This window comes from Ambystoma mexicanum, chromosome 4q (genome assembly GCF_040938575.1).
Source record: "Ambystoma mexicanum isolate Mex_15411 chromosome 4q, UKY_AmexF1_1, whole genome shotgun sequence".
Classification (NCBI taxonomy): domain Eukaryota; kingdom Metazoa; phylum Chordata; class Amphibia; order Caudata; family Ambystomatidae; genus Ambystoma; species Ambystoma mexicanum.
Window position 1 is genome coordinate 1,145,148,471 of NC_090928.1, and position 27,090 is coordinate 1,145,175,560.

Sequence of the window (27,090 nt, forward strand, 5' to 3'; positions counted from 1 at the left end):
GGGTTAGAGTACGTTTTTGGACAGGGGGCAGACCTTTTCATTTGAACAAACATCCAGATGACGAGCACCCAAGTACATTTTTGTTTAGGCTGGGATAACCCTGAAAGATGGGGAGAGGTAGGACTTTTTCTTTATATTTCCCATAAAACGTGTTGAAACATGCCACCCCTTTGTCCGACTCCTTAATCCACACTGCCACGGTTTCCAACAAATTGCCTAACCTTTTTTCAGGGGAGGAAAATCTTTTAAATAAAATCACATTACAATATCAGGTGCCAATGTACCTGCAGGCGGTGTCCACACACAGTAGTCTGGATCGTCCTCCGGGTAAGTGGTGGAAAGGATATTTCTTGGAGGCTGTAGAAGAGCAAATCAAAGTTAACCAGGTTCTTGGTAGGTGCACACTATTTTATCCAGATCATAAGCAGAAGGACCAACCAAAAGTGTATACCAATACCCTGGAAGTCAAGATGGTCAGGCAGACAAAACTGAATGCAAAGGCCATGACTATAGCTGCTATACAAGCAACCCCATTACAGTTTTTAATTAAACTCCCATTAGAGGGGTTTCTCAGTATGTATCTGGCTAGGATATCTGTAATATCTACACTGATTATTTTGTAATGTTTAGAGCCAGTACTCTCCATATTAGTGTTTGTTAGATGAAATGAATACATTGTCTCCCCTCATCCTTGTTGATTATTTCTTATTCAGTGTTCTTGGGATACAGTTCATCACATCTACTCATTTGACTGGTACTCGCTATAAGAACTACTACACTCCTAGTCCATAAACCCCTTTCCTCGATACTTGTGGGTTATCCTCAGGGAGGGGACAGCACCAGAACATGATGCAGAGCCCCTACCTCTCACTAATCCCTGTACAGGACCTCCCTTGAGCACGCTACTGCCCCAACTTCCAGTCCATTCAGTGTGATAATTGGCGGGCCCTGGAAATGATAGCCATTGCTTTCAACACCCTACCCTCACCCTGAGGGGTTTAAGGCCTCCAAGGAGCAGATTTCAAATTCATGTCTATTATAATATTGCTTGCAAGTGCTTTCGAACTGTGGAGGAGTATTAAAATCCTACTATACTAAAGCGATAATGTGTACATTCAAATGGGGACAAAAAATGCCCATGTCACTTGAGAGCTGGACGCAGGCTTGTCTCACAACGGGGTGCCTGAAATAAAGTAGCCTGAACTTAAATGTGTGCCTGTGCAATTCTTAAACGCGTCCCTGATGAGGACGCATCAAGGGGAAAAAAAAAAAGAGTTGGTAAAACACAGTGGCTTTGCACTGGAGCCACAGTTTATGACTTCAACCTCATATGTATGAGCATAATACAAAATCCAGGAGGAATGGACAGGCAGGCAGGACTACGAAATGGTGTCATAATTGCTAGTGAGTCTAAGGGCTAAAACTTGTAAGAACAAAACAGAAACCCCTCTATGTTTGATGGTCTTATGAAATTGTTGCTGGGAAACATAATACAGTTGGGCATTTAGACTTCCCAAAGCCAGACTGCTGATCAGGTTGAGCTATTGACCCGCATGCTGGGGACACTGAAATCAATTGCAATCTTGAGATAGCAGGGCTGAAGCTCAATGCACATAAGAGTGCCACCCACTGACCAAAGAATAGTACTTTGGGCTTCTGCCCATTTGGCCTGTCGACCTTGCTGTAATATATTCTGACCTTGATGTAAATATATCTTGTAACTTGTAACTGCATACTGCTTTCACCTTCTGCTGTAAATTGTAACCCGACTTTGATGTAAATATAACCTGTAACTGTATATTGTTTACCTCTTATGTAACTTCCCTGTAACCTAAAACATGCGCCCGCAAGCCCTTGGGCAAGGTGCGCAATACAAATAAATAAATACAAATAAATACAGCAATCATGTTAGAGCTAAGTCCAGAAAGTTAGTGAGAGGGAGTGAGGAATGCGGGTTTAGTGGGGTGAGAAAACAGAGGTGTGGAGGCTGCTCAGCGTCAAGGGGAGCTCGTGATGAAAATGAGCAGGGGAAGAGAAGGAGAGACACTGCAAGGGCAGCCTTTACTGGGCGGCCCTCCGCAATGTCGCTGCTTGGAAAGCAAGGTTTATACCTAGATCCATTGAAATTCCATGATCCTGAAAACTGATGTTTGAAATCTTACTTCATTTTGAAGAAGTTTCCTTTAGGAAAGAGTAATTCCCAATTTGATATTCGTTGTATTAAGCACAAAGATTGTCCCATCAAGAAGTGAATATTAGCAGCCAGCCAGAGGTACACAAACTAACTGTTTGCTTCTCTGGGGTAAAGTGCATAGAAAGGGATATGAGACCGAGGTTCAGTTACTGAAAAAAGCTCAGATGACCTAAATAATACAGACTCCCCAGCTAGCGAAAAGAAATTGCAAGAATCTGAGGATAAACATCGAAAAAGCACTTAAAACACAGCACTTAAAAAACAGCACTTAAATGAACGAGTTCAGTTTGGGCACAAAGAATTAAAACGGCTTGGTTTATTAGCTGCAAGTTTGTTACTCTAGTTTCTGAAGGGGAAATAAATATGAAACCATGGAACTTAATGAAGAGGACACCGGCAAATAGCGAGGCATGCTTTTTTGATGTTCCACCTTAAGCCAGGAGAAAATAGCTGGAGGAGGATTTCTACAGGAGCTTCTAAGGCCTGAAAACTTTACAGCACTCTCACACTACTTTGCTTCATTCGCAGTGATCCCATATAATGTAAATCGTGCAGAGTTAAAAAAAAAAAAAAACTGCTGAATCACTAAGTGAAATAATAAAAAGAGGTATTAGAATAAGCATTAGAAATACTTTCATAAAGGTTGAAACAAAATAATGGGATTCAGCAGGAAAAGGATATAGTGGCAACATAAAGTCCAGCGTAAACAGGAATATAGAGTTAAAAACAAACAGTTAACAAATGAGTACTTGTGATTAAAAAAAGGGTTGGCACTTCTTGCAGACCTAATACAATCATTGCACTCCAGATGAATGCTTGTCCCCAGCATCAATACTCACTCTGCTGGGACCATGCATTTTCTTCTTTCTCACAGGCATCACCTTAGGTTCACATTGTTTGCTGTTAGACTCTAAGAAGATACAAAAACGCAAAGGCCTTCAGTGCTGCATTCTAACTGAATTAAATCAAACTACATTTAAAGTACTATTATAAACATGCACTATAAAAAAAACACCGGTATTCTTCTTTATAATTGCATAGCTAAAGTGTCCGGCAGTTGAGAGAAAAAAGCAAGGTCCATTGATTTTAATCATATTTTAATTTCTAAAACAAACAGTTGCGATAAACGTCCAGAAATAATTAAGAAAGCATCCTGTGTGAAACATTAACAGTTCTTTTGCCAGAAACACATTTTCTTTGCTCCAACTTCACAGACCACAATCAAGCATTAGTGAGCAGTCTTGCGACATCAACTGCAGAATGTGCTGTAATAACTTATTTATTTATTTGTGTATTTGTAAGGCACTTCTTCATCAAAGATTTGTGTTTCAAAGGGCCCACAGGGCAAAGGCAAGGGAACAAAACAAGACAATGGGCAGAAATAACAATGATGAGCAAGAGGCAGTCCTACTAGGCCTAGTAACCATTCAGAACATGCAAGTGCAGAGATGGACAAGGGGAAGGGGAGGAGGTTTAAATGCTGGAGGTTCCCCCGAGGGGGAAGTGACAGAGAGCCAGTCGCAGGGCAACAAGTAAGTGCAAGGCAGTGAACACATGAAAGGAGAGTGGTCAGATGCTAGTGCAATAAGTGCAGGCCTATGAGATAAAGGTCAGTAAGTGCGCAAAGGCAAGTGCAGGGGCGGAGGCTGAAGGTGATTGGACAGAAGGCCAGGACCCAGAAGGACACAAAGACCCGGGCCACCAATATCAACGACTGTGGTGTTTAGCACAGAAGGGAGAGGAGGAAGGAGGAGGAGAAGAGCAAAGTCTTGAGGAGCTTGCAGAATTTGAGGATATTCAGCTCAATACAGAGAGGAAGGGGGAGGCTGTTCCAGAGGAGGGAGCCAGCCGAGGAAAGAGATCGGCCACCTACCTGCTGCTTAGAGAAGCGCTTGACAAGCAGAGAATTGGAGCCAGAGGATCGGAGAGATCTGGAGGGAGAGTATTTGGTAAGAGCAAGTTGTAGATAGCGTGGTTCCAGGCCCCAGATATCCTTATGGATGATGCAGAGGGATATGAATTTGATCCTTGCAGCGACCAGGAGCCAGTGGAGAGATTATAGGGTTGGCGAGATATGGTCACTGGGCTTGAGGCCAAGTATAAATCTTGCAGCCATATTCTGGATTAGGTGGAGGGGAGCGGAGAGAGAAGGAGGGTAGATTAAGGAAGAGGCTGTTGCAATAGTCCAGCCTAGAGAGTACAAGAGCTCTAGAGACATTGAGCCTCTGGGGAAAGGGAGGTTGCTTCCGAGGAGGTGGAGTTGGAAATGGGCCTTCTTGGCAAGGTCCTGGATGTGAGGAAGGAAGAGGAGAGAGGAGTCAAAGATGACTCCAAGGTTTCTGGCTTTAGAGGAAGTAGAGGATGGCCAGAGTGAAGGGAGGAAATAAGGATCAGGAATCCCAATAGGAAGGATCTCAGTCTTGCTGGCATTGAGACAGAGATCATTGGAGGCGCACCAAGACTGGATGGCAGACAGGTAGTCATGAATGGTAGAGGCAGTAGGAAGAGATTCAGAGGGAAGATTGAAAAACAGTTGGGTGTCGAGAGAGAGAGAGAGAGAGAGAGAGAGAGAGAGAGAGAGAGAGAGAGAGAGAGAGAGAGAGAGAGAGAGAGAGAGAGAGAGAGAATAAAGAGCCCAGGATAACCTGGGAGGGACGGTCGTGAGGCAGGTCGTCCAGTCCAGTGCCCGCTCTGCGATACCCAGGGCATCATGGAGCTGCTTTGTGAGGATGGAGTGGTTGACTGTATCGAAAGTAGAAGAGAGATCGAGTAGAATAAGAACAGCAGGTGAGTTAGTCAAGTGATGCAAGCAGTTCTTCAAGGGTGCTCAGAAGAGTAGTTTCCACGCCTCTGGATGCTCAGAATCCAGATTGATGGTTCAAGGATGTGTGTCTTGGAGGGTTTGGAAGTGTCCCTTGACAACCAGTGGACTGACCATATCCCTCTTGGCGTACCTCGCTGCAGCCATTGTTGTTTCAAACAAAGGCTTGGAACTTACAAGATCTTCATCTTATACCATAAGTCTCCTGTCTTTGCATTTTCAGTCATCTCATTACAAGGGAAGCTGTGCTGGGGCTGCTTCTTTGTTCACCGCTAGAAGATCACCTGTCGCAGCCTGATCGTGGTGACCTCCACTGGAACAATCTCTTTCCACTCCTTTGTGGTGTCTGGCAGGGTCTGTACTGCCAAAGTCTGAACCTTTTCTGCATTTGGGGGGTCTTCAAGAAGCTGCCTGGAACCCTCTGGTGACAACCACGACCAGCTCCCAACTTGAACATCCCACACCAAAAACAAGGAAAGAGGTTTGTTTCCCCAGCAAATTTTGGAAGTATACAGTCACCTAGAAGAATCAGAGTCAGGGGGTACGTTTCTGTCCCCCAGTCTCCCATAGGGTAACATTGAGTGTAGAGCCCTTGTCCCTGAAACTCCCTTTGGTCGTCGAACATAGGCTAAGGATCCTTTCCGAGGGCTTACCTTGGAAATAGGATAGAGTGGGGTACTTACCCGATTTGAAGTAAATTCTTAACTTACTTTAAAGAACGTTCAAAGGACCACCACAGCCCACTGCATCAGCTATGATATACCTTCCCGAAGAAACCATAGTTTAGACCTTTTGGGCACAAGGCCCCATACATCATAGGGCGGGACTTCATAAGATAGAGGGAACTGCATTTGTGCTTATTAACGGTCTTTACTGCGTCCGATTACTCACCCGTTGCATACTGGTATATGATTCACTTGCAATTCTATTTTGAAGGGGGATATGATTTTTAGTTACATTATTTAACCTGTGATTTGTATATGCTCTGTGTGTTCATAAACGCCTAATTTTTTCTCACTGTCGCCCTTGTCCACTAGCACACTTTTCCTGAGACTGAGCCTTGACTTCTCATCCACACTACCTTGATTGTGTTTTGGCTAACCTCTCAGTGTCTTCACCGTTTACCATAAATAAGGTGGCCTAAAAAACTCTTTCTGGCATGGGATGATTTTAGAAATCCATCTTAACAAAAGTGTCTGTTTATTGCATATCACAACACTGCCTCCCAGGATTACTTGGTATGTTAATGACTCCGGGTACATAGTTGGAAAAGTGAGAAGCAGCTCAATCAAAACCCCATTCCTTTTCCTCCCTCACACATACAACTCAAAAGCCTTTAATGCATCAAGCAATAAAATGGCCCTAATGTTGATATACTATTTACATGAAGAAAAATGTGTCAAAACATCTCCTTAAGAAGACTCCATGACCATTGCCCAACCACGCAACTTGTTGGGTATCAAGGAAAGATTTCCTGCACAGAGCCATTAGGAGAAAACAAGCAATAGTACACAGCAGCCCAGTCACTAGTCCTTACTATTTTGATAGCTTGGAGAGAACTTACCAGCAGGATGGAAGCTGCAAATCTCTGTATCGAGCCCTGAGAGACTCCCAGAACTCTAAACAAAATGTGATTGCACTCCCGATGAGTGAAACACCACCTGCTATGATATGTGGGAGCAAGAAGAGAGGCCAGTGATGGAAGTAACTCAGCAAGACCAGGGAGGCGTGAACTGGCACAAGAGAAATGGAAGAGCAAGAAAGGGTATTGTTGGCAGTCAAGGCAGAGCAAAAATAGCCTTCAAATCCAGAACCCAGCATGTTGACTACACAACAAAAAAGCCTAATTAAAAAACATGTAGAGCATGCGACGAGAAGGAAGATGGGGAAACAAAAGGACCAGACAAACAAACATTCGTACATAAAACCCAAGGCAATGGATGGTCCCTCCAACATGCAAAAAATTGAATGCTCATTAATGCTTGAAGGGGCACCAAATACACTCAAAAACATCTTCACGAGACACTGCATTAAGTGTGCTTAAGATATTAAGACTACCACCTAACGGAGGAGCGAAAAATATCATACGGCCTAATGAAATATGGGGGCGCAAGACTCGATAAATTAAATAATACAAACGCTGGTAAAGCATTAAAGCAAGTCTACGATCCATAACTGAAAAAAAACAACAACAGTTGGGCTCCTGGAGATAGAAAAACTAACTTAAGCGAGAACATCTTGAACAAGTGTCCCACATGTCTTTAGTGCATCAAGATTTAGATTACAACCCAGAAAACCTTGCAGTGCTGTCAAACTAAGGGAAAGAGAATTCCTAGAGAGATAAAAGGCATGATATCCCTCGAACCAGAACCAACTGAAGGGGTCAAACTATGAGAACAAAAGGAACTGAGGATATGGAGAATGAAACAATCTTCCTGAAAGAATCAACAACAGAAATATAATTGAGGCAGAATCCGCCAGTCAAGCAACATAAGGAAGGTGAAATGGGTCTCTGCAGTCCTCAATTTTCCCGTAGCATGTAGCTTATGGAAATGAGTTTCGCTCACCTGGAAATTTTCAGATCTTTGCTTTGTTGGACATTGTATACAATGTAAGTAATGAAGAGAGATTAACAGTCGCAATGTGAAAGTTAAAGAGGACCGGTCTGCAAGGGGCCAGTGGTAGGAGTGATGGGACAGGACTGCATGTTTTGCCTTGTAAGACCTACTTCCCTCTTCCCCCGACCAACCGGCTACCCTCTAAGATCTCCTTCCACCTTACACTACATACACACAAAATAACACTCAATCGAGGCTGGATAAAAATTAGAAGCTTGCACTAGAGAGCTGGCAAGTTTTTTTTTCAATTTTCTTTTTGTTTTTTAAAGAAAAGTAGCTATGGAAGCATATAAAGCCATCCTAACTTAAAAGGTAGCCAGGTAGATGCTCAAAGTAACAAGCATTGACAAAGCCAGTAGGTCTGGCTTGGTAAATGTACAAAATAACTTATTTAAAATCCCCCAGGACAAAACAGGATTAATCTCTACATTTGAAATATCAGGCATATTGGATGTACCAAGGCTCGTTATTGTACTAGTTATTGTAAATTGACTACAACTCATTTAGGTCTGCCTGATTACCATGCTTCCAGTTTGCTCTGTAGTCTCATTTATGTTTTACTTTCTCTAACTAGCACCGATCACGGAAGGGCCAGAAATGAGCCAAATATAACTTGCATAGCTATGAAGCAGTGTTTGGATTCTGTACTGCAGCTTTATTCCAGTAAACCAGGTTATATTGTCATATAATATACATTTACAATATAAGTGGAAAGAGTTGAGTGAATTAATGCTGGTGGATGAATGGTCACCCTAACCTCTAACACTGTTGGGCATATCCTACCATTAGGTCACCTTAGGAAATAGTGCTCCAATAAGATGCAGCGGGACAAGAAAAGAGGCATTCTACAGCAAAAAGCAGTTTATTGTTATGGATTGGGAGTCTCAGAAGTATATTAATAACACTACAGTGCAGCACATATGTGAAAACAAATGTAGAAAAAAGCGTGGAAACAAAAGCAGATTTTAAAAGCAACGTTTGACAACTCTCTCCCCAACTTACACAGTTGATACTTGCCTGGGAAAATGGCTGACACTATGACACAGCTTTACCAATGATTAACTCTTTAAGGCATCATATAACAAACATATAGACGTTATGACTTTTACTCGCGTAGACGTAAGATTTGCCAAGCAAATTCTTTTGACTGACCATGGGATAGTTCTCCATTCTTATCCGTGCAAATGCATTTTGACTGCTTCCTTGTACAAGATCCTGAGTACTTATAACAAGCACCTACATGTACATATTTATCTCAGTCCCCCATTTGTCTAGACCATCCCTATGTCTTGTTCTACATAACCCCATCTTTAAAAGGTACATTACCCAAACTATTTAATGAAAGGCAGCTACTCGCTGGACTGCTCCAATCCCTGCATGGTTTACATATGTACATGTTCCTGATCAAAATGCCACAATTTGCAATATAGACACACGATGGGAAAATAGATGGACAGAAGCATTTTATGGATTCTGAATTTAAGGAATGAATGTAAAAAACGCAACGGTTTCTAGTTGTGCAAAGAAGAAATACCTACATTTAAAGAAAAGTACACTATTCGGAAATGGAATATTAAACCAGTAAAGTGACCCCTAAAGCAGGAGTCTCCAAACTTTAGGTCAGCAAGAGCTACTAGTAGTTAATGGACAACAGGCAGAAGCTACTGAAGAGAGCTACTGGGCTGGTGATGTCCACGAGAATGATAATTTGTACCAAGATTTAGTTGCATGGTTTGGAAGGCTTGCATTTTCCATAGTAATAATCACTTCAAAAATCTTAATTATTTATTAGTAGCTGTCTCCCAAAGATATTCAAGCATATCAAAATGTTGGAAACCAATCGAGACAATCAATACGAAGGCTGACACTGCATGCTATCCACTTGTGCGCAGTAATCTGGTGTGTAGCTTGAAACAGTAATCGCACACAGATACTGGCAGACGAAATCGAAGTTTTGATTCCAGGAAGCTCATGTCTGAAAAATGCAGATCTGCAGAAATAGGCAATCACACTTGCTGATCGTGCAGATACCCTCCTTGCCATAGAGGCAGTACCTAACTGCACACATGACACGGCAGACTAATTCAGGATAGTTTTTAAAATCTCTTACAACAGACTCAGTCACGGCAGTCACTGTGCCCTTCACAATTGCTCCGTTCGTAAAAGTACATTTGTTTTTCATTAAATCATTAGCAACTTTGAAGGATTCCTTGGCAGCAGCATTTGCATTACTGCGTTTAGTTTACCTACATTTTAGGATCGTAGACAGCTTCCCTTCGGAAAATGTGTTTAATAATTTGTGTGTATTACTGCAATATGCCTCACAGTTTTACTCTTTTTTTCCTACTGTAACTTGAGCAGCATAGATTAAAGAAGCATATTTTGTTTTTTTATGCTGGAAGAAAGAACATTGGTTACCCACTGTGGATGGAAATGGTACATCTTTTGCCTTTTGTTGGATAGTGCACCTGCATCCAGGATTTTAACAGTGAGAGTTTATTTGTTTCTTCTGGGGCTGCATGTGCAAAAACAATCCGAGGAGTATTTAACTAATGTGTTATCCGATTGAAAACAAAATAAGCCTATACCACGTTCTGCTTTGTCAAAAAATAAAATCCACTGCCAGTTTAATATATCTCCAATTCATGCAAATTGCTCACATGCCAGGTCACAGAAAAAAATGAACATGTGGAATCCATGTGAGCAAGTTATATGCAAAAAATGCATAACTCACATGAATATATATGACTCATAACAACCCAACCAGACAATATATGAATCATTATATTAACATTTTGAGCAAAGAGTATAGTTGTAGCGAGGTGCGACCTATTCATATTGGGTAGGTACCAGACCTAGACTTTGGAGAACTAATCTGTCCATTGACATCTGCAGCTTTTACAACGAGTCTTGGCTTTTAAGATCAACACTTTGCATTCTGCAAAGATTAGTCCTCTATTTGTAAAGGAAGCATAACACTTAAGTGCAGAACAGAATTGAAAATGAAATGAGCTAAACGTCATAACCTTCCAAGCATCTCATGGAGATGATGCATATTTAAATAAATCCAAATAGTAATTGTGAAACAAACCAACTGTAATTAATTGCTATTAACATGCATCACAGTGAAAACAATGTAACAAACCTGCTAATCTAATAAGTTTTGTTCAGCAATATTCACTAATCAATTTTGCAAAACGGATGTATGCCTTATAATTGTAAAACAGACACAGTTGAGAGATATAGCTGCTTTGCTTTTTTGTTGCAAAGTGAGCAGAGGGAATGCTATACCCTCAGAAGGTTTGTTAATGCAATCGAATAACAACCCAAACAGCAAAGTACAACAGACCAAAATAAAAGCAGTGCCCAATCAAGGTTCTCTAACAAATGTATACTTTAATTAAAAAGACCAAAGTAGAAATAACTATATAGCACCACAAAGACCCACGTTTCTATAGGAAAGATAAAAGAAATGCAAAAAGTAATGGTGCAGAATTCAAGGTTTTTAGCATGAAATGCAACTAGAAATTTAAAAAGGATATGTTCTTCTTGGAAAAGGGGGTAAAAAGGACTTAGCCAGTCTCTAGGTAACTAAAAGGTTGACCAAGGGGACATGATCAGTACAAAGGATCTTATTCCAACGTTCAGTGAATCGACCGCATCAAACCTGTATTGTGTTGTGGGTCGAATCAAGTTTGACTGCAAAGAGTCTTGCTGGGTCAAGCGGCGATCTGGAGACTAGTTGGGTCAAAGCAGGAGCTTGGTGCAGTGGGGTACAGCGTTCAGGTTATGCAGTTCGGACGCTCACCACGGTTGGTTCTAAGGTCGAGTCGGTTCGAGTTGTTGATAACCACTGGTTCGGATCAACGAGTGGCGTGCTACTCCAGCACTTCAAGCCAAGTGTTATGTATGTAACTCACCCTGGAGGCAGCAGGTAAGTTAGGCAAGCTTCTTTATTCAGTATCTTCAAATTCAGATGTCATCAGGTACATTATCATCATAAGAGATATTAGCAAGCTCAGGAAGGGAGCCCACTGGCTCCCACCACCCAGGCTACATCATTCTAACTGCCTCAGGTGGAACACTCAGGACCTCAATCGTACCACAACATTCCAAAACACACCCAAACATTCCACAGATGACCTCACTCAGTCAGGCATGCAACAAGACAGGGTAACAACAGGAATGACCGACCCGAACACTTTCTTTCCTTCCATAACAGAAATGGAAACATGGCTCACACACCCTTCATCCTTACAGGCTACAACAACTGACTGACATACTCACACAACTGACACACTCCCACAACTGCCTGACACAATCACACTGCATCTGCTTGGGAAACCTGAACTGTAGTTGTCCAATCAGGTGTAAGAGAAACTAGCAGTAGAAACCACACCACATAGCTACATACACAACCAACACAGATGACCTTAACTCCTTCTACTCACCCCTGCCACAGGTGAGTCTCAAAGCTGCCACCTGTGAGTGCTAAAACTGCCCTTCAACTGGCACAGTGAACCGGCCTACTGCACCACTAGATTCAGTATCTTCAAGTTCAGATGTCATCAGGTACATTATCATCATTCGAGATATTAGTAAGCTCAGGAAGGGAGCCCACTGGCTCCCACCACCCAGGCTACATCATTGCAACTGCCTTGGGAGGAAAACTCAGGACCTCAATCATACAAACGCACCAAAACATACCAAAGATGACCTCACTCAGTCAGGCAGGAAGACCGGGGAATAACAGGATTGTCAGATCCTAACACTGATGTTCATTGATCCGATGCAGTGACCTTGGCAATCTGATGCCAAGTTCGAAGAGACAGTGGTTTGAGTTTATCCACAGTGGCAAGCAGTTTCTTCGAGGTGAACAGGTGCGTGTTCTGCTTGGCATGATGCAGCAGCAAGACGATTCAACGGGTGCAAAGGAGCAGTTGTTCGATGAAGCACCTAAAGCAGCATCGGCAGGTCCCTCAGCTTTCAGTGCGGTGAACACTGCTCGAAATGCAGTTCAGCCGGTACATGCAGTAGAATAGGGATCCTGTCTGATCTGTCCCTCCAGATGCTGCGAGAGCCACTTCAGGTGCACTAGGATCAGGCAGGTGCTTTCATTTTCTGCTCTCCCAGCCTATGAAGGTTTGCTGCAGAGTGGCCAGTCCAGCGCCTCCACCACCATGCACTTTGAAAGATGAACTCTCGCAAAAGAGGTCTAAATCAATTCTTCATTAAGTCCTGGATGGGTCAAAAGGAAATCAAAGAAGCAGTGGGAGAACCCCTCCTGTATGGGCAAAAGTCCACAAGCGATTGAGCAAATGCAATCCTGCTTTAAGGAGTCAAATCCATGTTCTTGTGACAAGTGGTCTTTGCCTTCTTGCATTATATCCAAAGTGCTTTGTGATAAAGGAAGGGGCGGTACAGAGAAAGAAACAAGATTGTGGAACCTTTCCCCATCTAGCTACTTCCCATTCTCCGACCCATAAAATCAAAGGCCCTTTTTTTTTTTATTAAGCACCCTCCTGTGAAGCTAGTCCTTTTGTGTAGGTTGTCTCCTTTGATTCCTGTTTCCCAGGACAGCACCTGCTGAGGGGCTGTCTTGCTGGTGAGAGGCGTTACGAGACCTCACAAAGGAGCAAAAGAGGCAACTCCCGCTGGCTCCTGCCTTGCAGGTTGCAGCAGAGACAGCCAGTCATGTGGGAATACACACAGCCTGCCCATGGCTGGCCTGCGCTCACAGAACTGACATATAAATGATACCAATACGGTGTCGATTTATTAACGAGAAATAAATACCAGCCACCATACCCCAACTCTGGTACGACTTATATTTAATGTTTACAACTGCCACCAGAATAGTAACTCTCATATTTATGTGGTTTTCGAACAGGGGTACCTATTTTAAAAGACAGTCTCTGTGCTGAAGTGTCTTTGCTGTCACCCCAGCTGTCAAGAGGCCACTTGTGACCTCTGAGCCCGTTCTGTGCCACAGGAGGGCAGGCGCTCAGAACAGGATACTGACGCAGTGTACACTATGCTTTTGGCATGGAGTTTGAGTAAGTGGGATATGGTTAGCAGACCACCCTTTCAGAGATAGGATTACCCACATCATATTATTAATACAAATTTAAAAAGTCAGGGCTTCAACACCCTTGCCAGATGGCATTCTTCTACAGGAACACAAAAGTGAAAGGGTACAAGAGGAAAAGGCAATGTTTTTTCACTCAGCCGCTCTGCCCACCACCTATTTCTCACCTTCCAGGTACCTACATAAGGGCTCCAGGCAGCTCCAGGCAGACGGCATTGAGGCAGTGACTGTTTACACAACTAGGCCCTGCCCTTCAGCATCTCAGCACCCACTAGTTTCCCACCTTCCCATAGGCTACAAAACGACTTCAGGTCAGCTCCAGGCCGACAGCATTGTGGAGACTACTGCTCATTTGACCAGGCCCTCCTAGGCAGCTGCTCCACCCACTACCAAATTCCCACCTTCCCGGTGGCTACATAGGAAGTCCTGGCAGACAGCAATGAGGCTGTTCAGGTGACTATGCCCTACCGGTCAGCAGCCCTGCGGACTACCTATTTTACCAGTACTCCTTAGGAGTCTTCATCAAGACAGGACAAAGACACGGGCCTTGCTGTTTGTGTTTGTTCAGGCTTGCTCGGGCTAAAGACCAATTAGTCTGCCCCTCAACACCACGTAGACATCACCTTCCGTCGCCTGTTTGTAGAGAACAGACCAGGCATGCATTCTGCTGGGTTCATACAGCCAAGCGTCCAAGGCCACCACAGACAGCTACCTTTGCAAACTGGTAAACCTCCCCCAGTAAGCCGCAACAATACACTCCAGCTACCCGCCCTCGCTCCCCGACGTTTGTTAATGTCTCTTCTGCTGCTGCTCACGCCTCCAACATCATTGGCACCCTTTTATCACAGGAACCTGGTTCACACCCACCTCCTCCCACATCTTCGACATCCTCCTACCTCATGGTTACTGTATACAACATACTGACCAAACAGAGAAATCTGGAGGTGGTGTGGGTAGTCATCTATAAGAGTGACTGGAACTGTACGATAATCCAGACACTGACAACCATCTCTTTTGAATCTCTCTTGCGCAGTTTTACCTAGCACACAAAAATTGCCACCTTCTACCCCATCTACAGGACACATGAAGGAAGTGGTGACATCATCAATGGCTTCTCCAACCTTCTTTCCTGCGTAACCATTTCCTTTTCTAAGAACATCTTTCTCAAAGATTTGAATGTCCCAGAGTCTCAACCAGCAACTCACATGCATGACTCACTACTCTCCCCCACCCATGTCAAAGGCCACAGGCTGGACCTTGTCTTTACCTCCTCCCCACCGATTTCCTGCATAGGTCTACTACCTGGACCGACCAAGCCACAAACCCTCTTCTCTTATCACACACGTCATTGCCACATTAAGGCCAGACCAAACGGCCAGAGATTGAACACCACTCAAGAAATTGCCACTAAATACCCTAGAGGCAACCTTCATGACATTCCCCATCACAGGAGATACCAGAACCTTTCTGGGATCATTCAACCACTCAGTAAAGGAGGGAGTCTATAGACACATGCCCATAAAGATAAGTCGTGCCAAAGCTAAACCATCCACGCTGTGGTACACACCTGAGCTCACCTCCAATAAATGCTTGATCAGATACTTGGAAAAGTGGCGCAACAAAAATCGTAGCTCAGAGGATCTCTCATCCCTAAAGCCCCTGTCTGTCCAAAGTCTTCCAGGCTAATACTGCTTACTAAATCTCCATTAACGAGGAAACCTAACAGCAGCAAAGTCTTATTTAAAGTAGTTAAACACTGTGTCAAGGCCACACCCGACCTAGAGTATAAAAATGTGACAGAATCAATATTTTTTTCATAAACAAAATGGACAAAATCAGAACTTGCTTTCATCAACACCTCCAATTTGGACAAAGTTCTGCTTTCCACCCCTCCTGCACTCTTCTTCCTTGGACCAAACTCATGTCCCTCTCCCCAAAGCATCTCTCACATACCCTTGCTCCCTCAAACCCACGACTTACACAGACAATGTCATCCTGGCGTCTCTCATCAAACAGTTCACCAGCCCAGCACTCAATATGTTCTTTGTCATTGTGAACGCTTCCCTTAACAAAGGCTCATTCCCAGACGCACTCAAGATGGGTCTCAGATTACCTCTCAAAGAAGCCCACTCTTTACCCGGAGCACCTAGCTAACTACAGACCCATCACAAGCCTCCCATGTATTGGGAGACTCATAGGGAAAGTTGTTGTGTCCCAACTATTGGCTAAAATCGAACACCACCAGCCTGCTTTCAGACCCAAATGCAGTACTGAGACTGCCACCATCCCCGCGGTTGACAGACTGCAATTCATTGGTAAGTGTGTCCCTTAGTTCTCGGACCTCTCAAGGTGCATTAAACACGGTCAACTATCATACCCTCCTCACTGACAGGATGGGCTTCTCCGGCACATTGCTAAAATGGTTCGCTCCCTACATATCCGGTAGACACCAAACCATACAAAGGGGTCAGTTCCGATCCAAAATACTTGAAGTCATTATGTGGGGTCCCCCAATGTTTCATCCTCTGCCCAATCATATATAACCTATTGGGAAGCTTCGAGATCTTTACTAAAAGACTCCACCATAGCCATTCATCAATATGCCAATGACACCCATTGAAAGCTCAAGGTGACAGGCCCCCAGGTCATCACCTGCCTCAGAGTACCTGGCCACCATCTCAAACTGGATGTCTAATGCCTACATTAAGCCCACCAAGACCAAATTCGTCACCATCGGTCCCTCTGCCAAACAGTGCATCCAAATGTATTTTGATGATCTGCAACTGGAAGGTTTCAGCCGCAGCAGTCAGACTCAGCCTAGTGCTTAGACTTCGGCACTGAGAGCAGCCTCTTCCTCCTAAAGCACATAGCAAAGAAATCCCAAACAGCCAGGCTACAGATCACGCTGCACTCCGCAAAATGAAACCCCTCATCCACTGCATGACTTCTAAACTGTTGTTACTGAGCAAAACCATCTTAAAAGGCTCCCAGACACGAATTTGGCCTTCCTCAAAGCTGTTCTTCATACAGCAGGCTGCCTCATAACAGACTCTCGAAAAGTTAACCACATCTCTTCCCTCCCTGGGCAAGCTTCACTGGCTTTCCCACCCCAAGATGATCCTATTCAAAACTACAAAGCAGTATTGAACTACTCACCAACGTATCTGGCGGCTAAACTCCAAACTTCTGGAGTCTCTCAAGAATCCCGCAGCAAATCTAATGAATATTTTGTTTCAAAGCCTGCCTGTAAACAGAAGAATTACCAACGGTCCTTCTCCTGTCATGCCCGCCACTCGTGAACTCTATCCTACAGCAGGTTTAGAATGCTCCGACCATCCTCCAGTTCCAGAAAATACTAAAAAGTAGCTCCTCCCCATCACGACTGAATACAAATATGTACTCCCTTCCCTTCCCCCAAGAGCACTGTGACACTGTTAAAAAATGCTGTGCCCAATGCAGGCTTCAACACACTGTAAAGCGCTCCATTGCTCACACACACTGCAGGATAACACTTGAAGGCCGTTTATAAGAAGCCCACCAGGGTACATGAAGAAAGGACAAGCTTTTGACAAGATCCTGAACAGGACTTCTAACATACGCAGAGGCCATTTTGAGTATCTAGTCCCCAAGTGCATTAACACGGCTAAAAAGGCTGGGTGCAATAATCTACCTGCAAAAAGGGTAAAAATGCAACAACTGCGATTTCCAAGATGGCCGCGATGCTTTGAACACCGCGGCCACTGACCTCCGGCCCCCCGAGACCCGACTCCTTCGTTTTTTTCACCGGCGCAGCCCACCCCAAGCGACTGAGCACAGGGACGGGGGTCCCCAGCAGTGGAGAAGCAACTCTGGGCTGTCTATGCCGCTTCCGAGCAGTGTTCATAGACGGCCTGTGTCCACGAGGCAGGAATCGGAGCACAGCGTCTGCCTCGCCCCTGGGACGCACCAGCTGCGGGGCAGGGGGAGATCATCGCCTCGCCGTCTGCTGGCATTGCGAGGCGGTCTGCGCCTGGGGAGAGGTGGTCTCGGGAGGCTCGTCCTCGCCTCTGCGCCCGGCGGCGGCTTGGGGCCCAGGCGGCCGCTGACATTGGGGCAGAGTGGAGGGGCCGAGGCGGCCCTGCCCATCTCCGGTTACCTGACGGGCTTGGAACGGCCGGCGGAGAGCGGGCAGGAGAGGCTGTCGGTTGCAGAATCACAGGTACGCTCACCGTGAGGGGGGGCGAGTGGGGGCACCCCTCCGCCCTGGGCAGCAATATCAGGCGAGAAAGGCCAGACATTGTCACACTTCAGGAGACCCATATTAGAATGGCTAACAGGGGAAGTTTCAGATTTTGGGGCTATTCCAGGGTGTTGCAGGCGACGCAACGGTAAAGAAAGCAGGGGTCCTGCTGGCCCTTAGGGATGGGCTGGACCTACGTATAGCGGGGAAGACAGCGGACGACCAAGGGAGGTTCCTTGGGGTTTCTCTTGAGGGGTATGAGCCCCAGTTTACTGTGGCAACATTATACGCCCCTAATTCTGCGCAAGACGGTTTCCTCTAAGAGGCCTTGTTGAAGCTAGAGAAGTTTGCTAGGTCCCCAATAGTTCTTACAGGTGACTTCAATTTGGCATGGGACCCCATCGAAGGATCGATTCCCGGGAAGGGGGGGGCGGGGCACAGGGGAATCCTTCCCAGGCCCTGAAGGAGAAAATCACCAATCTGGCCCTAGTAGACGCCTGGTGGGAGGTGCGGGGAGAAGACAGGGGGCATACCTTTCACTCTCATGTCCATCGCTCTCATTCGAGAATTGACTATATCTGGGTATCACTTAACCTGCTGGGGAGGGTATTGGACATTGTGTTGGGTTCTACGACGTTGTCGGCCCGTGCCCCCCTTTCCATATCCTTCAGGGCGGGTGTCAGACCAGTGGGGCTGTGGAAATGGCGCTATCCGGTCCCCCTCTTCAAAGATCCTGTACTGGCTCGCTTAATTAAGGAGGAAATAGCTTGCTTTTGTGTTGGGAATCCTGAAGAGGACAACGCCGCAAGTCCGGTGGGATGCCTTTAAGGCCACCCTGCGGGGCTCCATTATAAGAATCAAGGCAAGACGTGACAGAGAGCTGAGTTTAGAGGAGGCGCGCCTAGCGGAAACTTTAAGGGGGATAATGGCCAAAATGGGGCCAAATCAGTCTCAGGACATGAAAAGGGAGTATAGAAAAGTGCGGGGCCAACTAGACTTGATTCAGACTCGGGCAGTCGAGCGGAACCTGTTGTATCTTTGGCAGAAATACTACATCAAAGCCAACAAGGCCGACCAACTGCTCTCGAGGATGCTCCGCAAGGACCAGGCAGGGAAAATAACCAGGATTAAGATGTGGGGCGGGGGTACTACTACCAAGTCTGACGAAATCCTGACCGAATTCACGCACTACTATTCTGCCCTATACTCAACTGACTCCCCGGAGCAGGCGGATCAGCTGAAGTACCTAGATAAAGTGCAGTTACGCTCCATAACACAGGAAGAGAGCGAAGCTCTGTAAAGGGATATCTCAGAGGACGAAGTAAGGGACGCGATAAGAGAGTTGCCCACCCTTAAGTCCCCGGGTCCGGACAGCTATGTGGCAGAATTCTATAAGGCCATAAGGGAGCCCTTACTCCCATACTAACCAAATTATTCAATCAAATGGGTAGGGATAGCGCAGTCACTAAATCCACGGAGCAGGCGAAAGTTGTTATTATACTTAAAAAGGGTAAAGACCCAACGGAATGCACCTCCTATCGTCCTATAGCCTTAATCAATGTGGATAACAAAATTCATGCGAAGATCTTAGCTAAGAGGCTAGACCATCTGGTCCCGAAGCTGGTCCACCCGGACCAATCAGGATTTGTTAGAGGGCGACAAACTAGCGACAACGCCAGTAGGCTGGCCCATCTGGTAGAGAAGGTCCATAAAAGAGAAATCCCTGCTCTCCTCATGGCAATAGATGCAGAGAAAGCGTTTGATCGGGTGGAGTGGGGTTTCCTCTTCGCGGCTAGGTTGCGGATGGGCTTCGGCCCTAAATTCATGGACAAGATCAGAGCCAACTACAGAAGTCCGTTCACCACCAGCCTGAGGGTCGATCATCTATCGGAGTCGATACCTGTTGGAAGGGGTACCAAACAGGGATGCCCGCTCTCTCCGATTTTGTATGCGCACCATTTGGAACCGTTCCTCCAAGCGGTACGCTCTAATCACCTAATAACAGGAATCCCCTTCGCTGGGGAACCACATAAAATTGCAGCCTTTGCCGATGATGTGATACTCTCTCCTTCCTGTCCAAGCATGGCCATTCCAGCTCTCGAGGTGGAACTGGCGCAGTTTGGGAGCGTGGCGGGCCTGTAAGTTAATCTCTCCAAAATTGAAATTCTCAATCTCACTCTATCGACCCCAGCACTAAGCGACCTGAAGGCCACCTCTCCCTATAGATGGGTGGACTGTTCCATTACCTACCTGGGAATAAAATTGACCTCAAAATTGGAATATCTCTATCATGCAAACTACCCGCCCCTGCTGGAGAAACTTAAGAATAAGCTAATAGACTGGGGGCCCTTGGCGATCTCATGGTTAGGACGCATCAACACCCTAAAAATGACAGTCCTCCCAAGGCTCTTGTATAATTTCGCCGTCTTGCCGGTGCATGACCCCCCATCTTTTTTCAGGGCCCTGAACAAGATCACTAGCAGGTTTGTGTGGGCCAACAAACCTCCAAGGGTAGCGCTCAAGGTGATGCAAACCCCTACAGACCGGGGGGGGCAGGGTTTACCTAACTTTAGGGTTTATTAAAGGGCGGCACAGTTTAGGCTACTTCGGGACTGGCAGAAGGCAGATAGGGACAAAATATGGCGGGCTATGGATCGGGCGGTAATGGGAGAGGATCTTGAAGGAGTCCTGTGGAAGCCGAAGCAGGACAGGCCACGTAGGATGTACTGTAGCGCGATTCTGGCTCTGGTGGGCCGTACCTGGGACGAGGGGGTGCAACAGGCCCACTTAACAACGTATCCATCCCCCTATACACCTCTTTTCAGTAATCCGCAGTTTACCCCGGATCACAACACATCTGTCTTTCATGCCTGGCTCCGGGGGTGGGGGGAGGGGGAGGGTTGTAGGGTGGTGCGCGATATGTATGGGGGGGACAGGTTAAGCCCTTCGATCAGTGTAAGATAGACTTTACGGTGGGAGAGGGGGAAAGATTCTGTTACTGCCAATTAAGGCAATGGCTCAGTCACTCCTCGGTAAAGCAAGCGGCGAGCCGACAACTCACCCTCTTCGAAAAGTTCCTCAGTAGGGAATCGGGGGATACGCATTTGATTGAGGACTTGTACAGGCTTATGAAGGCTGGTGAGGATCCTCCAGTCCGGCCCTATATGAAGGCTTGGGAGTCTGCCACCGGAACTCCCCTAGGGGAAGAGGAGTGGGGATGGTTGTGGAGACAGATACCCAACCTGACTAGAGCTCTACAAATAAGGGAGATGTGGCTGAAGCTTCTTACCCAGTGGCATTTGACCCCTACCAAGCCTCACAGAATCTATCCCGGGGCATCCCCACTATGCTGGAGAGAATGTGGTGCAGAGGGCTCTTGGCAGTATATTTGGTAGGAGTGCACGGCTACTGCGAAATATTGGGCTGGGATTCGAGAAGCGATTACTAAGGTATTGGGGGTGGAGCTAGGGAACAGCGGCCTGGTAATGTTGGGGCTGGGGAGATCCTTAGCTGCGATTAAGAGTAAGGCGGGCCGTAAACTTTACGTAATTATAGTGATGGCTGCAACAATGGTGTTGGCCTGCAGATGGAAATCAAAGGACCCTCCCCACGATCACGAATGAGTGGCTAAGCTCTGGAACTTGCTGGCTCTCGAGTGGCTTACCTACTCAATTCAAGGACAACATCTCAGGTTTAGGGCCGACTGGGCAGTCCTGTTGGAATAGTTGTTGGATGGTCCAAGGCAGCGTTGGTGTCCTCAGAGCATAAGACTCCTGGGAATTGTAGTAGATACACCGAGAGAAGCGGACTATTTAGGGGGTTCCTTCCATTTTGGTTCCTCTGCATTTTGAGGTCACTCCGGGAAGGAGTGGGGGGTGGAAGCCGGTCTGCAGACCAGGCGTTGGAACATTTGACTTCTCTCAGACCCGGGGGTGGGAGGCAGAGGGGTGTTGGTGTCTGTGTTATCGGTTATATCTTTGATTGTTAAAGTTGGAAATGCCAATAAAAATCAAAAAAAATAAATAAATAATGCAACGACTGCCACCAGACTGTTCAGAGGATGCCTGAAAAGTAAAAATAAACTTTTAATCACAGGAGAGAAAAGAAGACCGTGTCCCCACAGCACACCATTATGATGGCTTGTACTGCAAGAGTAAAAAAAACATAGGTCATAAAAAGGGATGACCAGTCCTGTACTGAGAAACACATGGGCTAACCAGCGCAGCTAAACAGCATTGCAAAAAGGGGCGCTAGTGGCCCTTGCAGCACACCACACAGTGTGTGGCTGCTGCCATAGGAAAACATGGATGTCATGGATGTCAATATAAAGTGGAGAGAAACCAAAGAAGGGGGTTCCTTGTCCACAAATAAAGTGAAAGCAGGTGGGGAGCGAGATAAAGTCACACTCACCCAAAAGTTGCAGCATAAGCTGAAGGCAAGCGCACAGTCATAATGTTGGGCCCCAGATGTAATGCTGTTTGATCTTGCCCCTGCCCCTCACCACACTGCACAGCAACATAGCCTGGCCTGAAGCACAACATAAGCTGCTCCCAACCGAGTGGGCAGCACTCAGCAAGTAGGCTGTACCTTTCCTTAGTGATCCTATAGGCAGCATTAGTGGCTGTAGTCTGGCATGATGCATTTTTGAACTCTCCTGCAACCATAAAGCAAAGCTCCTGGAGGTATGCTGTTTGGCGTGGTAGTGGCCCTCGCTGTACACCTGTGAGCATGCTGAACAGGCGCAGGTGAGCTAACTGGGCGTTGGTTCTGCTTCACTCTCCCCAACACCCTCTCCTGTTGCAAATTTGAGAGCCCCGTGTGTACTGCCTCGCCATTTGGAGTAGACTTGCAGGAAGGACAGTGCAAGCACGAAGCAGGGGCGCAAATAGCTCCCCGAATACCTATAGGCTCTAAGATGGCAAGAGACCATCAGTGCGCCCTGGCGGATTGGGGTTGGAACCCCTCGCTCTCTGCTGTCATGACCACTAAAACACCTAAGCAGGGGAACAAGAAGAGATTGCCAGAATGCTGCAACCTGCTGACAAAAACAGGCATGCGGATGTGGTTACTGTGCAGATTCACGGAACTGACCCGCTATGAGAAACTACTCTGTTCGACCGCAACAGCAGTCCTCAGAAGGAACATTGCGCAGCTATGGGGATCAGAGAGAACACCCTGTTATGACCAATGGGTCACAGACGTGGACATCTGTGTGATAATGGAACGCAGGGTGTATGCAGCGAGGGGATGCCCGCAAAAAGCAGACAAAATTTGGCAGAGATGGGAAGAGGACGGCTAAGCTTCCGACGAGAGGTAACAAACAGGTTGAACTGAGTGGGCGAGGCGACGCCGGGTTGGCGAACCCGGCACTCACAAGCTGATTCATGTGCTCCCTTATCGAAGACTTGATGGTCCCGTGGGCTAAGGCCCCATATCTCCCTTCCCCTTAAGTTGTTTTATCCCCCCCTTTTCCTTTCCTCTCCCTGTAATGTATAGATATGTGTAATGTTTATTCATGGTTAAAATCAAATAAAGTCTTTGATTAAAAAAGAAAGAGGGACAAAGCAAGGGTGCCCGCTCTCCCCCCTTCTATACGCTATATACTTAGAACCGCTACTGGCGAAAATCAGGGAACACAAGGAGATACAGGGCATAAGGATGGCAGGGCAGGAGCACAAAGCAGTGGCATATGCCGATGACATGCTAGTAGCCCTAGAAGAACCGGAGAAATCCATCCCATACCTGATGGACATCATAGAAAGATTTGGAAAGGTATCGGGGTTAAAAATAAACAGGCAGAAATCGGAGGTGCTGGTCCTCGCAGGAAATAGAGAAGAAATCAAAGCGAAGGCCGCAGAGCACCAATTGAAAATAGCACCCACAGGCATTAGATACTTGGGAATTACGCTAACAGCGCAAATAAAGGATTTGTATGCCCATAATGACCCCCAAATCCTAGAAAAAGTCAAGAACGATCTACAAAAATGGAACCCGCTAACGATTTCCTGGTGGGGTAGGACCACTGCAGTGAAAATGACAATACTCCCCAAACTAATGTACTTGTTCCAGGCCCTCCCGATTCGTCCCCCTCGGGCTTTCTTTGGGGGCTCTCAGGAGGGCAGCCTCAAGATATCTCTGGCGGGAAAAAAAAAACCCAGAATCTCGCATGGGGTCCTGACAGCACACAGAAGGGAAGGGGGATGCGCTATTTATTTTTATTTTTTATTTTTTTTACATTTATAAAGCGCTCACACAGCCCGCAGGCATCGAGGCGCTGCTATAGGAATTGTTTTTTTTTGTATTTTTTTAGTTGCGTAATTGTGTTTGTTTTTTTTTGTCTTAGTTACGTATTTATAACGCGCTTAAACACCCAGAGGTTTCTAAGCGCAGACCCGGGGATCGAACCTGTTGTTGCTTCGTGTCGTCTTGCTTTCAAGACGCGCACGCTGCCGCTGAGCTATCCTCCCGGGCTATGCCACACTTCAGAAAGTACTATGAGGCGGCCCAGCTCTGGGTTCTGATGAAATGGATCCCTGAACAAGGAGAAAATATGGGAGAGACAGGATAGGGCAGTGGCAACAACCCCTACCAGACACCTGCTATGGATCAACAAAAGATTCCGACAAGATAATACGCGTACTAGTGCAATACTGAAGACAATACTGGGGGTGTGGGATTCCGCAATGAAAAATGAAACCCTGACTAAAGACCCCGCTCCGTTCATGCCTCTGTTTGATAATCCAGAATTCCCCCCCGGGAACGGAAAAAGGAACATTCTGCAAATGGAAAGAAGCGGGCTGCAGGATGGTGGGAGATATGCAACACAATCAACAGATAAGGTCTTTCGAGAACTGCAAAGATCTACTAAACTTAACAGCAAAGGACCGATATAATTACGAGCAACTACACCACTGGCTGAGCACCCCACGCATGAAGGAGGCCATGTTTCGGAAGTTGACCCCCCCTTTGAGAAATATATAATGACTCACAGGTACCCGCAAATTCGTGTCTAACACATACAAATTCCTAAATGTACAGAAGGAACTAACTACATGGCAATACATGAAGAGATGGGAGAAAACTCTAGGCCACACACTCCCCAGGGCACGATGGGAGTACACATGGAGCATGATCCCAAAACTAACGAGAGCCATTCAAACAAGAGAAATGTGGGTGAAGATCATGATGCAATGGCATTATACCCCGGAGAGACTGAAATCGATGTATGCTAACTCCCCAGGTGAGTGCTGGAGGGATTGTGGAGGAAAAGGGGACTGGCGACACATTTGGTGGGAATGTCCTAAGATACGCCCATACTGGGGAGAAGTCCAAAGTCAAATGCATGCGATGTGCCCGGGGACAGAACGTCTGGGGGAAGAAATATGGCTAGGGGGGTTTTGGGACCCCAGGGATAAGGCTCTATGCAACACGCAAAAGAGGAACTTTATGGCCCTTTTGATAGGAGCGTGGGTGGAAATTGCACGCAACTGGAAACAGAAATCCCCCCCACAGGTGATAGACTGGACGCGACAGGTCTGGACACATTTGACTATGGAACTATTAACATACAACATGCAAGGGGACCATGGGAAATTCAGAAACGATTGGGGAACAGTACTGGAGTACCTGCCAACAGAATACAAAGAACAATGGTGCCCACAAACAATAAGGATTTTGGACTTATTTACATAAAAGTAAAAGAACTCCTAGAATAGCCATGCACGCAGAGAGACTTGCTCGGTGGGGGGGGCAGGGGGAACCAGTTATTAATGTTTTGATTGTGTTTCGACTCCTCTATATGTATCGATTTTTGATATACTGCAGTGAAACTTAATAAAAACAAGTTTAAAAAAAAAAAAAAAGCTTTGCAAGTACACACAGAGAGGGTACTCCCGACGGACACGCCGGTAGGGTTTGGACAACTGAATCTCTGAGGAATATTTTAATAGACCCATCAAAAAACTATTTTAACAACGACGTGTGGCGATATTTCCCGCTAGTGGCTAAAACAGCCAGAAACACTTCATATGTTTTATACCACGACAACCATTTCTACGGTGTATTGAATCTAAAAGGTTTTCTGGGGGCTAACGGTCTGTCAGCATTGTCATCACATTTCCAAAAACAAACTGACACAGTTGTCAATATTACTGTTGTCCGTGTTTAAGAGAAGAATGCCAAATGCTTAAAGAAAAATCTGAAAAAAGTCCAAAGTGTCACACGTTTGCGAGGTCCAGGTGCTGCCTAGACACGCACATTCAGAAAGCGGCCTTGGGGGCAGTCATGTGTGACCCACTCATTGACTGTCCCACGTGTCAAAAAGATCTTCCTGCGAGCCACAGCTGTACCGGATTAATCTGTAGGATGTGTAAAGTTTCCATTACCAACACGGCTGAACATTTGTGTTACATAACAAGCGGGCAACTTCAAAATAAAACCAAGTAGTACATAGTATATGACAGAGGCCGCACAAGAAAATATAACTCATCAACCGAACCATATCTATGCCAGACATCTAACAGGAGACAGCTGTTGGGAATTTACAAGAGACTACTTACTTTGTGGCTGCCTTTGTGAGCACTTTTGTAACTAGTAAATTCAAGGGCTACACCTTTCCAGCCTACAATTCCAAATCCTACAATGGTTACTTTGTGTTCAGACAGTTTGTTTGGAAAAATTAAAATAAAACTCATCACCCAAGATGCTAAGCTAATGGCCATTGACTCCTTGAACTTTTTACCCATGAAACTCGGCAAACTTGCAAAGACATTTAGATTTCCCAGTTCAGAGGGTTCCTTTCTCCACCTTTTTAAACACAACCGCTAAACAAAACTACCTAGGACCGATTCCAACCCCGGCTCAGTACAGCATTCATTACATGACCTGGTACAAGGCGAATGAGCATAGTGTCTTTGTTTTTCGGCAGGAGTTACGAGCCTACTGTCAAGAAAATTTCTTAAGACAGGCTTGTAATTTCTTTAGGGACTGCATGATTCAGATGATGCTTCGTAAAACCCCTATAAAGGGTGGGTCGCTACTGCCCCGTGATTCATATCACGGCTGGCAAAAACATTATTCAATGCAGTCTATTCAGTGACTCCTATACAGCTCAAAAACAGAGAACATCTCTATACAACATGCCCTAACTGG

General features: G+C 45.9%; 1 protein-coding gene across 2 annotated transcripts in view; it reads right to left on the reverse strand.

Annotated features, from left to right (window-relative positions):
- The window catches only part of SLC4A1AP (solute carrier family 4 member 1 adaptor protein), a 363,679-nt gene that overhangs the window by 71,595 nt on the left and 264,994 nt on the right, over window positions 1–27,090 (reverse strand). For both annotated transcript variants that reach the window (XM_069608736.1, XM_069608735.1), the window contains 2 exons: window positions 3,034–3,104; window positions 285–357 (listed from right to left, as the gene is read on the reverse strand). In XM_069608736.1, the coding sequence (XP_069464837.1) occupies window positions 285–357; window positions 3,034–3,104 (144 nt within the window). The remainder of the gene's footprint in view (window positions 1–284; window positions 358–3,033; window positions 3,105–27,090) is intronic.